This window comes from Varanus komodoensis, unplaced genomic scaffold (assembly GCF_004798865.1).
Source record: "Varanus komodoensis strain SLA01 unplaced genomic scaffold, ASM479886v1 scaffold16, whole genome shotgun sequence".
In the NCBI taxonomy this organism is placed as follows: Eukaryota; Metazoa; Chordata; class Lepidosauria; order Squamata; family Varanidae; genus Varanus; species Varanus komodoensis.
Genome location: NW_025335468.1, coordinates 8,019,479 through 8,035,276, shown reverse-complemented (window position 1 = coordinate 8,035,276; position 15,798 = coordinate 8,019,479). Strand labels below are relative to the sequence as shown.

General features: G+C 46.5%; 1 protein-coding gene across 1 annotated transcript in view; it reads right to left on the bottom strand.

Moving 5' to 3' along the window:
* Positions 1–4,998: 4,998 nt before the first annotated feature.
* Positions 4,999–15,798, bottom strand: part of TNNI2 (troponin I2, fast skeletal type) — a 26,019-nt gene continuing 15,219 nt past the window's right edge. Inside the window, exons 4-8 of the mRNA XM_044425996.1 lie at positions 12,013–12,054; positions 11,034–11,162; positions 8,672–8,761; positions 6,754–6,930; positions 4,999–5,472 (exon numbers count right to left, since the gene is read on the bottom strand). Coding sequence (XP_044281931.1) covers positions 5,371–5,472; positions 6,754–6,930; positions 8,672–8,761; positions 11,034–11,162; positions 12,013–12,054 — 540 coding nt within the window. The 3' untranslated portion in view covers positions 4,999–5,370. The remainder of the gene's footprint in view (positions 5,473–6,753; positions 6,931–8,671; positions 8,762–11,033; positions 11,163–12,012; positions 12,055–15,798) is intronic.

Genomic DNA, 15,798 nt, shown 5'->3' with positions numbered 1-15,798 from the left:
TGAGGGGCCCCTTTGCACTTTTCCCTGGCCCACCAGCTGTGTGGGAAAATCTAAACACAAGGCCCCTCCATCTTTTGATGGGAAACACGAGTCCAGAGGGGAAGAATGGGCTGGGGCCATGCCAAAAAGTGGCAGCAGGGACCCTGCACCCTGCATGGACGTTGCAACAGTCCAGACTTCAGGTCCACCCATTTGTGCTCAGGTGAGCAAGTGCCATTTTTACCAATGGGACTTTAAAAAAATCCTTCATATTTGTGCATATAAGATAAAATCATAAAATAGAATAGAATCATAATAAAATGAAATAAATGAAACTAATGAAATAAAATGAAAACATAATAAAATGAAATGAAATATATACTGGGTCACTACCAGGATCCCCTCCAAGATGATGCTGGTACACTTTGAAGGGGCAGCTCATGGCTGTTGGAACAGGGACCGGGAACCCTGGCAATCCAGCAGCTTATCCTGTTGTCCAGGGGCAAAAATAACTTGGGAAGGAGAAAAGCTGCAAGGAGCTGAAAACAGTTCCACATCATGGCAGGGGGCAGGGAAGCCAGTTCCAGCTGTTCAGCTTGAGCATTCATGGGGCAGCTGGCTCCAGCAGTGGCCAGGGCTTGCTTGGGAGGAGTAGTGAGGGAAGTCATTGAACATCAACCAACCAAAACCTTGATAAAACAAACTCAAGAACAGCCCATAAGTTTATCATTACGGGTTGTCTGGAAAAGACCCCTATTCATCCTGGGTAACCAGGGCTGGGTTCACATGGTTCAACCACCCGCTCTTATCACTGGTTGGTTGCTGTGTTATGTGAACCAGACTGCTAAGGCCTTCACGTGGCCTGGCTTGTTTTAGAAGCCTCAGCCTGCAGGAACAAGGGGGGCCGTGGCACTTCAGTGGCTCCATGGAGGAAGTCCTCAGAATCTGAGGAAGGCAATGAGACGTCCTCTGGACACAGAGGGGCAGGTCCCTGGGAACAACCTCGGGAACTGGGTATTGAGGAGGTGGAAACCTCATAGCACCTTTTTGTGCTTGAGTCCTCTCCTTGAACAGTTAACTCAGGCACCTCTTCTGAGGACGAGGGTTTGGGGTTCTGGTCCATGGCAAGAAAACCAGCATCATCTAAAACTGTTGATGCTTCTGGACTCCACAGACCATAAGCATTATTTTGCCTTTCAGCTCCCTTCTTCTTACATGTCCTGTTTTATTTCTTCTCTTTTTTCTTTTTAAGACTTGGAGCCCATAGGCAGGGCCTTGCATTTTCTACTTTTGTGCAGCATCTAGTACATATCACACACTTATAAATAACACGTGTATCCCTGTGGGGCTTGTGAGGGGCTGTTTGACCTTAAAAGACCCCAGTATTCCTCTATGACCTGGTAATAAAGATCAGGCCTATGCATTGCTGTTCATTGGGTTTGATTGTGTTGTCTTTACAAGCCTATGGAAGCACTCGATGCTCATAAACCCAGTTGTTCCCTCCCAGCAAAGTTGCAGCTTGCTGTTGCACCCTCTCTTCAGACACTGGGCCACGTTGACCTGTACATATAACAATTGCATCACCTTTCTTGCAGCCAGTTCTCCCCTGTAATGATTCTGTCTGCCTGCTCTTCCCTTCCATCTCTTTGGCTCTGGACAGTTGGCCTCTACACTCCTTTTCTAGGTATCCCATTCCTGGAAGTAGAGCCTGTTTCTCCCCCTCTGTTAGCTCTCTTCCTCCACTGATTCTTCCATACTTCCCTGTCACCTCTCCTCAGCGCCCCTCACTCCTCTCTTTGCTTTATCCTTCGGATCCAGCAGTCCTGCTCGCTGTGGTGTGGCTTGTTTGGGCTGGTCCGTACAATTTCATTATGTGGTCTCTCCCTAACCAGTTCCTTTCCACTTTGAACCAACTCCCTTGAGTTCAGACGCTCATTATTTCTTTGAAACCTTTCTAGACTGCCCTTCATCCATTTTGGGTTCCAGAGCATTGCACATCTAAGTACGGAAGTATTTGGACAACATCAAGCACAAAAAGAGCAGTGACTTAGGCAAATTTAAATGCTTGAGTAAATCAAATCTTTTTAGCCTAACACTAAAGGGACAATGTGGATGCCAGCAAGTTTCTAAAGGGGCAATGTGGATGCCAGGAAACATTTCTGCTTGTTTCTGTGCTTTAATGATGTTTACAACATTTGTAACTGCTTTATTGTACTGGGGTGCTAACTTTTGTTTTGCTGGTATTATTAAATATGTAAGCCACTCTGTACTCCTATGTTGGAGGACAGATGTGGTATCGGTACTGTAAATACACAGATAGCAGAGAAGGTATTTCAACCAGGATGCCATCACTGAAAAGGCTTTCTCCCTTGTAGCTGAGTAATGTATCACTTTGAATTACACTGCACCTTGCTCACAAGGTGGGGATGACAAACCGACACTCCTGGCACCCACAATAAGAGTTGCTGAGCAAAACATTGGAATATACCCTTCCAATCTATTCCCTGGTAGTCCTTTGAATTAACTTAGGAGTCTGATGAAAAGGAATATTCTGAAAATGGCAGTACCTTTTCTGATAACAATTTTCTAGAAATTGATATGTTTTTACAAGCATAGCAGCTTCTAATAAGGAGTGAGGTTTTCTGGCAGGGGGGTTAGATTGTGTGACCATAACTTTAAAAGGCATACTTCTGTATTTTCCTGGTTACTAGGAAACAGGATGCCGGTTCTTCAGAAAGAGAGGATCTTCTCTGGAAGTCCCCCTTGAAGAAAGCTCAGCTGGCCCCCTCTCTGTTGTCCTTCCACCAGCAGGCAAGCAAGCTTTTATTTAGGCAGGGCTGTGTCATTTAGACTGAACAATGGCTGAAGGAGATTTGCATTGGTTAGTGCTGTTTATTTCTTTCATTGGTGTGCTTTTAATCTCACTTTTAGGTTATAGAGTAAGCCAGTTTTAAGCTGGATTTTATTATTGGCCACTTTTTGGTAGAAAGTCAGGAGATAAAGAAAATAAAAACGTATTTATTTGTACTCTCATGATAGTAGCATTTGTGCTGATTTTGCTTGGACCCTTTAACACACTTAGATATCACAATTTAAATTGGTGTTAAGCATAGAACAGGCCAAACAATATCCCACTGTGGTTTGCCACTTCCCAGGGAAGAGTTCAACTGATCGCCATCTGAATGCCAGTGCAAAGAAGGTGCCAATCAGTTCTTAGGACTGGCACTTTTCCTGTGCAGTGCTACAGATATTAGAAGTAAATCCCTGTGAGGCTTGATCAACAGTAAATGCACCTAACCCCCTCCAGTCAATTCTAGCTGGTGCACATCAGCTCCATGCTTGGCAGGCAGGGCTGCCCCAAGGCATCCAACTGCCCAAGGCAAGATACAGTATGGTGCCCACTCCAGGCAATGAGAAGCAGTGCATGGTAGATTAGGGGTGCAACCCTGTGGCCTCCCAACATTGTCCAAGGGGGTCGGATTCTCTGCTCCGAGATCCCGTGAGGCCACAGGATTCTTCAGGGTTCTGACTCCGGGCTCCTGACCTGCAGCCAGCATGGAAAGAACAGGCCCAGCTGCCCCCCTCCCAGTTGCGAAAGGCCCCAGGGGGTGAAAAGGGAGCATGGCATGTGGGGAGAGCGAGGCCCCTGGAAGTTCATCAGTCCATGGCCCTAGCCTCTCTCATTCCCCAGTGCCATGTCTGGGCAGCCAAACATGGACCTCTAGAGAAAAGGCAAGATGAGCAGAGATTGCTCCAAGGTCAGAGGCTTGCCAGCATCTGCCTCCTAAGCATCCTCACCAGAGTGTATCTGGTTCAAGGCCACTCAAACAGGGTTTCCATGCTTCAAGAGGTCACTGATGATCACAGGGAGGAAGCTGTGGCTCATTAGCTGGAAGGCATATGGTTGCTGGAGGCAAAGTCCAAGATGGCACCCCGCTGCTTGCTACAGACAAAAGCCAACCGGACTGGCAGTAGACTCTTCAGTGGCAGCAAAGGGACACCATCCTCCACGGCAGGAGGCTAGCCTAAGGGATGCAGGGCAGGCTGTTCGGCCCAGACCATTCTGCCCTGCAGCCTCTCAGTCCCACTTCCAGGCCCTCACTCAGCATCTGTTGCCCCACGGTAGGGCCGGCCCTGCTGGCAGGCACACGGAGAACAAATCATGTGGAGCTGTTCGGATTGTTGGGCAAAAGGCCAAATCCCTGTCCTGTGGTGGAGCACAGGAACTGTGGCCTGCGGAAGGCCCACTCCTTGGCAATGCTAAAAGAACATGTTCTTGCTAGGAGAAAGTTGAACTGGCAGAAGACAGATGGTCCCATTTAATCCTTTGATGGCTAACATCTTAAAAATGAGCTATGCTTTTTGTCTGGCACCAGACATGCTGTGCCCCCAAGAGCAGCGACAGCAGCAGCATACCTTCCTCTGGAGTGGGAAATACTAGTGTTAAGAGGCCTGGGAACCAAAGCTTTTATGGACACTCTGAAAAGAAAATGTGTATTTAATTGGGAGTATGCCCTGTTCACCCATTCATGAATAGGCATCATCATTTTTGTACTCCTACCAGCAGCACCTCCTGCAATTGTCTCCTAATGCTCCTAATTGTCTCCTTTCCCAGCCGGGTGCCCTGCAGTTTTGGATTGCAACACCCACATCCCTGACCATTGACTCTACTGGCTGGGACTGATGGGAGCTGAAGTGCAAAACATCTGGAAGACATCACATTGAGGAAAACTGTTTGAGCAAAGGGCCATAATGAAATGCAAATGAGTTGAGTTCAGAGGAAAGATGAGCACAACTTCTCACCAGGCTCGGTTCAGCTTTGGGGACCTTTCTCAATGCCAGTTAATTTCATGGCATGCATAAAGTGATTGCACTGGACAAGAGTCCTCCGTGCATGCATTACCAAACAGCATAAAAACATCTCTGTCCAAAAAAGCGATAAATGGTTTGTATCTGTGAAAGATCTAAGTGCACTTCCCATGTCAGAACCAAAAGGGCCTCGTGACACCAAGTCATTCACACTTTGGCCTCCCAAGGCTTAAAAGCCCAACCGTCCTTTCAAAGCTTTATTTACATCCATTTACTTCACTTTGCAGCAACAGATCCTACCAAGTGACAGGATTAAATGAGGACTGCATCATTTAAGCTCATGTAACTACCACTGTTGCAAAATACATTTAAGACATTCCGCAGCTCAAGACAATGGTCTGCCTGGCATTGATGTGGGATCATGCTGCAGGTGGGTTCTGTATGGCAGGTGGCTTGACAAAATTCATCCCCAAAACAGCGCTGTAACAGATTAGTAGAAATGTAGGTGGTGGGACTGGTGGAAAAGGAGCATTGGGACTTGGATGGGGATGAGAATCAGACTGAACAGCTGGGTGGTTTGTTTTACTCGCCGCCGCCACCTTCAAACATCTTCTTCCTGCCCTCCATTCCAGATTTCTCCTCAATGTTCTTTCTCCAGTCACCCACATCACGCAGATCCTTCTCCTGTGGGAGGAAGAAGAGAAACATTCAAGCTTGCTCTGTGTCCTCAGGAGGACTTAAACAGTTGACATCCACTTGCTTTTCTTTTGCTGGACAGAGAAAATGCAATGTTTACATATTTGAGCAGTTGGTGTGCCAGTTTGTCATGCATGGAGCTCAGATGTTCTCCACTGGAAAGCTGAAGGCTGACCAACAAACAGCAGAAGGCTGCCATGCTCCACAGAAAGCTGGTGCAACTATAGGAAGAGGTGAAAACTAGTTACAACGCTGAGGGCATTTCAGAATCTGGGGCACCATGATAAGAAAGCCCTGAGCATTTTTGCAGCTACCCAGTTCTCCAGTGCCTATCAGTTTCTGATGGATGCACGATGCCATTTTTCGAACTCAGAAGCTTGAATCTCATGCTGTCCTTCTGGCAGCGCAAGAGAAACCTTGCCTCGGGTGGCAAGAACCTCCCCTCACCTGCAGCCCCACAAATCTGCTTTGGAACATTAGGGGACACTCCAGAGTAGGGCAGTGGGCTGCAGCTGGAGGACAAGACAGGGAGGCCTTCACATGCAAACAGATGTCCACTCATCCAGCACTGGATTTAAGCTACTGCTATCAATGCCAAATCAATGCATTTGAAATTCAGCATTATTTTAGTTACGACATTTACAATTTCAGCATTAAGGTGAGCTATTGTGTTCACTGTTGTTAATATGCACCTCAAGATTTTTCCTTCTCAGTCTTTTTATATGTCCCATTACACAACAACAAGGTGGTGTTGCAGTTAATTGGAACTGAAAGACACAACCATCTTGTAACACTTATGGCTAGTCCTTCAATAGCTCACTGCCCTTGTTCTTTAAAAAGCTGCAAAAATGCTCAGAAAGCATGGGAGACACCCTGGGAGATGACAATGCCCGGCACACTACATGGGCGAGGAATCACAAGGGTGCAATGAACGTCTCGTGCTTCTAGCAGTGGAAGAGCAAGTGGGGTGGTTCCCCCCTCACCCGCAGGGTCCCAAACAGCTGCCAAATGTGCCCTAAAGGCCTGGGAGACCGCCCCCCCCCCCCAGAGTAGATATGAGGAGGATGTGGATGGCTCCAAGTGGGGACAAGAGAAGCGGATGATTTCATAGTGGGAGGAAAGTCTGGAAGCATGACACCAGATCACACCCAATATGCCCCCATCTTGGACTTGCTGACGGTTTTGAAACAAGCGAGGCTTTCGTTAAGCACACTTGCTAAGCTGTGCAGCAGATCCACAGAGGATGCTTCTCTTAAACACTCTAGATACCTTCTCAGTGTCTTCCTTCTTGACTTGCTTCAGGTTAGCTCTAAGATCCATGCAGACCTTGTGCTTGGAGCCCAGAAGGGCACGCAGCATAGCGTCAGCAGACATGCGGACTCTACGCAGAGGGGGCCTCTTGAACTTGCCCCTCAGGTCAAACAGCTTCTGGTTCAGATCTTCAAGCTAGAGAGAGGTCGAGAGATAGTGAGTGATAAGATGCGCTCGCAAGGGCGAGTCAAGTGGCTGAAATCACATTTGGGAGGTGTTTTTAAAAAGCAAAAGCATGCCCCCGCAACCCACTAATCGTTAATAAAAGGCAGTCCAAGAAAGTGCAAATATATTGAAATGTCAGGACTTAAATGCTTGTAACAGAAAAACAGCACTAGGAGTGCGATGTGAAATCGCTCTGTGGGTACATCTGCGACATCCTTTTCCCCATGGCAACCCTGAAAGCTGCAATTTGGGAAGGATGTTTGTCTACATGGACAAAGGGTACAAGTCAAACTGCAACTTCATAGCTCGCTGCTAACTATTTTTAGCAACTTTTTACAAGTGTGTATGGAAAGCACCTTTTTCAGCAGAATCCTCTGACTCTTATATACCCCTGGCAGCTTTCAGGTGTGGATAACAGAGACACAAGGCTCCTCAAAAAATCCCAAGAACCTGTAAAAAGGGGTTTTTGGGGGGACATCCCCTCAATTCTCCTCCCTCTTCCAAGCAGGCTCCCAGAGGATATGGGGGAAACTAGAAAGCTCCCACTGTCCCCTCAGGTTTGCAGTTTACCCTAGTGGAACTCCAAAGTGGGAGGGGTGAAAGGCTTAAAGGTGTGTGATTTACCCAAATGTTGAAGTCCTCTGCAAGTAGGGAAGGGGGACAGCCTTTCCCAGGTGTGCCCAAGTGCTGCTTGAACCCTTTGGGGTACCTGGGAAAGGCAGTGGCCCATTAGCCCCATGGCTAGAGTGACGCATCTTTCTGCTGCCCTTGCCAAGGTTTTGACTTGACCTTGGCTTATTTTGTTGTCTTATTTTGAGTTCAGACAACACAATGAGCCACAGTGAGTTATCAAACCCCACTACAAGCCCCAGCTATTTGTTTAATAGCCTATAAACCACTCTGGAGGAAGACTGTTGGGTACATACAACACACTAAACCACGGTGACTTATAAACTACTGTGTCTTAACATGTTCTACAAAGCTAGTCCATGTATCTTGCAGGGCCACACTCACGATTTATTTTAATCATATGAAATATGACTGATGAATATACAAACTGACCATCAAGAAATGTAACTCCCAAGCCTTTTATGGAATTTTGCCCTTGTTCAGGATTTTCCTACCTGGCCTATTTTCCTTACCTAAAGTTAGTCTGTCCTAGGATGCAATTCTGTTTTTTTACAGAAAAAAGTGTCATAGCTTCTAGCATGCTCCAGCCTATAAAGCTGGCTGGGGCATTTGGGGAGTTGCAGGCCAACTTGCTGTCCAAATACCTGGGATTGCACCTTTAATCCAGCCCAGCACATAAGACTAGCCTGCTGGTCTTTAGTACCTAACATTTTTATTTATTTATTTTTCGATTTATATCCTGCCTTTTTCCTACAAAGGGCTCAAAGCAGCTTGCATCATTCTCCTCCTCCATCTTATCCCCACAACAACAACAATCCTGTGGGGTAGGTTGGGCTGAGAGTCTGTGACTGGCCCAAAGTCACCCAGTTGGTTCTATGGCTGAGCGGGGACTAGAATCCAGATCCTCTGAATCCCAGTCCCATGCTCTTAACCACTACACCACACTGGCTAACATCCTTGCATTCCACAGATAAGTTAGACCACCAGCCCAACCTTTGGAAACAAATGTCACAGGACAATCGCATCCAAGCAACTGAACACATTTGATACAGCACAGAGCTGATGCTTCAGGAAAAATTACCTCTTTGGTAGTTTTCTCTAATTTAATCTCTGTGTCATATCTTTCTTCATCAACCTGTTCTACTTTAGAATGAAGCTTTTTGCACAGTTCCTGTTGAGAAAGAAGGAGAGATTATCAAATAGCATTGCTCAAAATACCCATTTGACATTTCCACACCAGTCTTTCCAGGTCTTGCTAGAATTAACCTGTATCTGAAACTGTCTGTACCTGGTGCAAAGTTTAAGGAATTTTCATAGTTAGTATTCAGGTCCAGCTTATGTTTAGGAAACTGGGTTAACTAATTCAAGTGAAAAAAAAACCAGTTGAATTAAGTGGAAAGTTGTAATAAGCTCAGTGGGGAGACAACCATAAAACGATGAGCATACATGTGTGAACAGGCTTACAGGGTGCTGGGGAATACTAGATGGTTGGTTGCAGCGGTTTTTTTGTAAAAAAAAAAAAAAGTGCAGGAACTCATGTCGCTGGCAGTAAGCGCGTGACCACCCACACACAGCGGAGCATCCCAAGCTGAGAGAGCAGTGCCCTCACTATCAGATAGCAGATAGCAGACACAAAAGCAGCCTCCTGCAGGCACTATGTTAATGATGTTTGCTGCTGATCTGCTAGGATTCAAAATCACTTCGTAAAATCCATTGGAAAAAAAGGTGCCGGAACGCCAGTGCGTTCGATGACAAAAAAAGCCCTGGTTGGTAGAAATCTCCGTGTAGTAGATCTCCATTTCTGATTCCCCATTAAGAAAGATGAATGACCAACTCCCCTCTCCCTCCCAAGCTAAGCTGCTGAAATCAAGAAAGTGCAGGGGGGAAGTGCAGGTTGGTGTAAAAGCTCTGGTATGTAAGTATATATACAAGCCTCGTTGTCTGGGATTGACAACAAGGTTGTGGGCTAGGTAACCACATGGTCTGTCAGAGGGACCTTGTTGTGCGATCCTTCACCCCCTTCTTGAGCCACCGTTTTGCACATGGCTCTGCCTGGTGGAACTGGGGAGTCTAGTTCATAACAAAGGAGATCCCTTGGGCCTGAAGCGTCCTCCCCCGTGTCCTGCAGCCCATGAACTCGGGGCTTGTTTCTGCAACTGGATGTGCTTGAGTGGCGTCCCTGCGCCTTGCACTGGCCACGGGTATTCAAGCCAAACTGCATGGCAGGTTAGAGCAACAACAGGAGGGCTTGGCCCAAGGTGTCATGCTAGCATGCCCAGCAAATGGTCCAGAACAACATGACATGATCCAGCCACAGGGAGGAAGTCTGGTCCTGAACAGTGCTGAGATGCAAAGCTACCTGGGAACCTTGAATAAGTCATCCTGACTCGCTGGGAGGAGAAGCAAGGTACGCATACAGCACATAAATCTCCATATGTCCTGCCTGATCACTGAATCACTGAGATCCTCACCCAAGGCCCTTCTCTGGATCCCTTCCCTGAGTGAAGGAAGCGGGGAAATGGCCAGGAGAAGGGCCTTTTCTGCAATAACTCCCCACTTGCTTCCATTGGAGATTCACCAGGCATCTTCCCTTTCACTCAGACACCCATTGAAAACATTTCTTTTTCGCAAATATTATGGAAAGTTGTCTTGTTTTTATAATGGTTTACCATATTGATATTTTGCTGCTACTGCCATGTTAGAATTTTAGTTGCCAGATAATTTTATTTATTACGATTGTTTTAAATTGGTTGTTTAAATGGTTTTATTAAGCGAACAACTCATTGTTGCATTGTACTATTTGATCAACTATCTTTGTATTGTTTTATATGGAATTGTTTTATTTGTTGTTACCGCATGTACTGAGAGCCAACCTGAGAGCCTCATGGCTACAAGTGCTGCAGGCAATTGCGGCAAATCAATCAATCAGTGAGGGTTTCATGCTTCCATGGGGGATTTGGACAGAGGGCTTGTACAGAGCTGCATGCTGGATAGACATGCCCTGAACAGCAGCCCTATTTCTGAGCATGAGAAGGGTTGACACCACCCTGTTTTCTTTAGATGACAATGGTGCTCCCACTTTAAAAGCAGTATAAGAGAAAATATTTATTAAAATATCTGGGCACCAGTGACCTCTCCATGCAATAGCATGAGTTCTCTTTGCAATGTTATATGCAGTTATTTCTCCTTCACATTGGCACATATTACCAGGCACAAGTAAAGCACAGGTGTGTTTTAAAATACCATTTCCTGGGCCAACATGTGTTCAGCTGTACATGCTGCAAAGATCTAGTGTGGAAAGGCTTTTTGTCACTTGCAGCCTCGTGTCCCAAATGACTGGAAAGAGCCCTCATGTGCTGAGCCAAACCAGTAAATAAAAGAATGCACCTGCCTTGGAATTAAATGGTGCCATTCCTAGTGAAGGGCGGAAGTGAAATTATTACCTGTAATTCTTGCATGGAACCTGGGAGATGCAGAGGTGGGCAGTGCTCAGAAAGGTAGTTGGCTTTTTCTTGTTCCTTAGCTTCTTTTTCTTTTTCAATTTCAGTAGCAGCAATCTGGAGCATAACACTCTGCAGGGCAACATCAGGAGAGGGGAAATAAATAGGAAGGCAGAAGCAGTGGTCCAGGCTGATGGAGAGTCATGGGCGGAGGAGGAGGGGCACAGGTGTGACACGGGGTGATATGCTGTGGTACCCTGAGAAGCAATCAGCGATGCACAAGGCACAGAAAGAGGTGCAAGGCCAAGCCAATGTGGTCGACCTATAATGTTAGGACTTGGGTCCAGGATGTGCCATGGACTTGCTGCGTGGCCTTTGGAAAGTCCTAGCCTCTTTGCCTCAGTACATATCATGTTCCATTAATTATCAGTTGCCGTCCCTGGCAGATGCCCCTTTTGTTTAAAAATGGCACTGCCTGTTCATGTAGAAAGGGGAGGGGCCTGATTTTCCCAAAGAAAGAGTTATGCATTTGAGGGGTACAGTTAAGCCGTGCCTTCCACACTGCAGTTTTGCTGCTCCAATCAGAAATGACCTCAGCTGGGTAAAAAGCATCCAGGGAGCAGAGCTGCTGAGAAGTAATTGGGGTATTTGGGGAGGGTTCAGCAGCACCCCGCACTCCTATGCGATTGGGACAGTGGGCTTAAACTGCTGTGGGAATTGCTGCTGCAGAAAAGCTGTGCCTGAAACATGACAGCATCTGCAAAGGGCTTGGAACTTTAGGGATGCTCTACCAAAGAAGAACAGCAACATCAGTGGGTGAGGATGTGAAATGTTCAGGCCGATTCTAGTTCCAGTTTGGGTGTGAGAAAACAATCCAGAAGAAGAATGCTCTGCAGTTTAGGGATTCCCCCCACCCCATAGGCTGTCTGAGGAGCAGAAAGAACCAGGCCCTTGACCATAAACTACCAGAAGCAGGACTTACCTTGAGATGCTGCCTGCGGGCAGTGATAGCCCTCTTCCTTTTCTATAATTGGAAGGAATCAAAACAGAAAGAAGTGAGTTACTGTGTGCTTGTAACCCCCCTTCCATAAGCCACAGTTCTGCATGCATCTTTCCTAAAATTGCCCCCTCCACTCCATGTAAAAGTGGGATAGTAACAGCATCTACAGGTGAAGCTACTGTCTATCTATATGTAGTTTGCCTGTTGATCATATTTTGGTCCTGTCCCCTTTCCCAGATTGGATATAGCCTTGTACATACTGGTTCACATATATTAAACTATGTTTTAATTAACCATGGTTTATTGAATCACAGGGTGTTGTTACATGTTACATTGACTGATTGATTGATTGATTGAATATGCCAGTGCAATAGCCCATATCTGGGCTCTGTGCACAAAGAAACTCACAAAAAGTGGGTTGTTTATACCGGGGTTGTCTGTACGATGGATTGTCATTACACATGAATCCAGAACCATGTGTTCTCAAGAGTCCTTGAGAATGGAACCACTCTTTCCTCCTATCCCTCCTTCCCAGTCCCAGCTCATGACAGGACATACATATTTGTAGTGCAAAACTAAGATCGACATTTTAAAAAGTAAGCAAGCAAGTCCTGGACACCTTCAGCTATTCTAGAAGAGGACTGCTGTCAGGCTCAGAGCTTTTTACCACCCAAACCTCTTCCATGGGGTGACTAGTAAGAAGGCCCCACTATTGGGTTTTCCTTGTTGGATCATGGCATAGATCAGGGGTCCTCAAACTTTTTGAACAGGGGGCCAGTTGACAGGTGCCAGCGGTGGGCGCGGGTCGCCAAGGCGGTGCTGGCGGGGCGGGGGGACGCACGCGCATGAGCACACAAGGTGGGGATTGGGGGGGACGAGGTGCCGGCTTGCTCACCCATGGCAAATGCAAAACCTCCGGGGCGAGCCAGTTAAATGGGCCTGGTGGGCCGGATTCAGCCCGCGAGGCTTAGTTTGAGGACCCATGGCATAGATGCTTTCTACTCAGAATGTATCCAGCAGGTTTCCAAACTCAGTAAAATCTAGAAGAATGACCATGATTTTCTGATGCAGTACAATAGCCAGAGACTTATGGTTTTTAACTGGTTTGTTGCAAAATAGCCTTTTGTTGTCTATGTCAAGGGACTGTTAAAAATACAGCACTCCAGAGTAGAAAGCCAGGGGCCCTCAACCCTCCAGAGCAGATGGAGGTGGGGGGTGGGGGTTCTCATCCCCTGGTAGAATTACACCATTCAATATACATTCAGAATAGATTCAAAGGGGCCGACAGGAATACTTCAGGTCCAAACTTGCTTTCCATGAACTCTTGTCTTCCTGACAGCCATGGGATTTCCCCTCCCCCACCCATCAGGAGGCAATTTTCAGAACTCTTGGCCTAATTACAAAATACAGACGTCCAAATTTGTCCTTCAATCAGGCTCCTGCACAGTGGCCCCCCGGAACAACAGTGCGTTCTGTCTCCGATGCTTTGGTGCGAAGGGAATAGGTATTCATGTTTTGAATAACTTCATGTGCTGTTTGCTGTACTTTCATTTGAGGGCCTCTCATCCAAGTCATGAATGTTTAAGAAATCCGATAAGGTCACCACAGTGTGAGGGCAGCCATAGACCAGAATTTGGCCTTTAAAAGTGTCTTCTAAAAGCAATGGAAAACTTGGCTCCACTGCAGTCAACTTTAGTCAACTTTATCATTAGTGTTCCTATGCATGCTATGAAACAGGTCTTCCAAAAACACACTGTTTAACAACTGGGCTGTGCAATTCATCCCTGTGGAAAAATCTAGCTCAGTACAAATGGAGTGTAAACAAAAGAAGGGGGAATTTTGCCTCCAAGTGGTTAGAAAAGAAGCAAATTATATCAGAAGAACCAATGGTGAGGAAAGGAGCAGATACTGCACTCCTTGTATGTTTCGCTATCTGACTAGGGGCCAGTTTTGATTTTGCTGGACTTGGAAGGTCTGCAAAGTGATTGCAAAAAAGCAGAGACTTTTTGGTAGTTTGCCCTTCACTATGAAATTCTCTGTCCAAGGAGGCATACCAAGGCCTTTTCTCCTGGATCTTAGGAGGCTGGTAAAAACACTATACCCTATAGCCTTTGAGAGGGTAGCAACATTGCTAGTACTGTAAGCCTTGATGTATGAACACTCTCTTGTACAAGGGTATTTGTTTTGATTAATGGTTGTAAGGGGATGCCTTCTGTGGTTTTAAATTGCTCTGAATTCAGCTTGCCATTTCTCTTGGAGGAAAAGGTGGGGTGGAAAATAAACTAATATATAAAGGAGTTTCCAGTGGATAGTAGCTGCTCCCTTCAACCTATAAGACCCACATTGCCATACACAGGAACAGAGAAGACTTTGAATTCATTGGAACCCAGAATATATCACAGAGATAGGCCAAGTCATTACATTCTGAATCAGGTTAGTTTCTGGAGATGGTGTGCAAGACCTCTCATGGGTACAGGATCTGCATCTTGCATGCCTTGAGGCCTCTGACATGGTAAGGGATCCATGACATTGCTGACCATGCACCATCCTAGAGGCCTTTGCAGCACCTCTCATAAGCAGAGGCATCCATGCAGGAAAGATCAGTGACATCATTGCCTCCTTGCCATACCATAAGCTTCAGAGAGGGCAAGACAAAGCCCAGCTAGGCCTGAGGAAAGACATATTCAGCTAGCTCTAGGCCATTCTGCAAATAGTAACGAATGGTCTGTTCCTTGCTTTGGCAACAGTCTGTGGAGGGACAAAATGTCCTTATCAATGAACTAGGCCTCATGAAAAGACTAATGGTACTAGTTTCTGTTGCTGAGGTCTCTGCCTTCTCTGTCCCTTGTAGACTAACTTATCGGCAACCCGAGGAAGCAGTGATGACCCTTCTGTTCCTAGAACATCATATGAGGTTAGTAAGCTATGACTACCCAAAAAGGCTGCTAATGCCATTTATTAGGTCATCTTAGCAAATGCATGTCCATACTTCCTCATTACTGTAGTAACAATCAGGAAAGAAAGAGCCCCTGAAGTAAAGTTCTCTTGCCTGAGTAGTCTCTTGTTCTCCCACTAGTAAAACACCTATTATCATGGTAGATGATATGCTTGGAGGGGCAGCTTGCACATTGCAAAACATGTGACTCATGCAATACATTCGTGAGCTCTGCATGGAGCGAGCTCTGCATTCAACCCTTGAAGGGCCCTAGATAGGGAGGCCCTGGCAACCCAGTTTCAGAAATGGGGCTGAGGTTTTCCCTGTACTGGGTCAGTGGGCAATATGCAAACACTATCCACATGCCAGTGGGATGCACCACTAATGCCACAGGGAGCTGGCAGTCCCTAAAGCAGCCAGAAAGCAGGCAAAACTCTCCATTTTGGAATGGGGCAGGTCAGCAGAGCTTCCGGAAGGGAGTTCTGCTGACTTTCCTGTTCCAAAAACAAGTGTTTGAGCTTCTTTCTGGGGCTGTTTTAGGAAGTGCCAGCTTTCTATTCTGCCAGCAGTTAATCCCACAGGGTCAACAGAACAAGTGGAGATGTGTGGGCAGCACCAGATACCGCCCAGTGTCTCCAAATGCTGCAGCTCAGAACTTTTCCCAGTATGACCAAATGGGCACGCCCAAAAGGCTGCACCAGCCCTTGTGGCCCCGTGCATCACGAACGAGACCCATTCCTGTGCAGAACAGCCTCTCAATCTGCATAGCTCCAGTCTGCCTTCCGGTTACTGGTTGCTTGAGAATGTAAAGGAATGTTGACTGCACTGGTGCT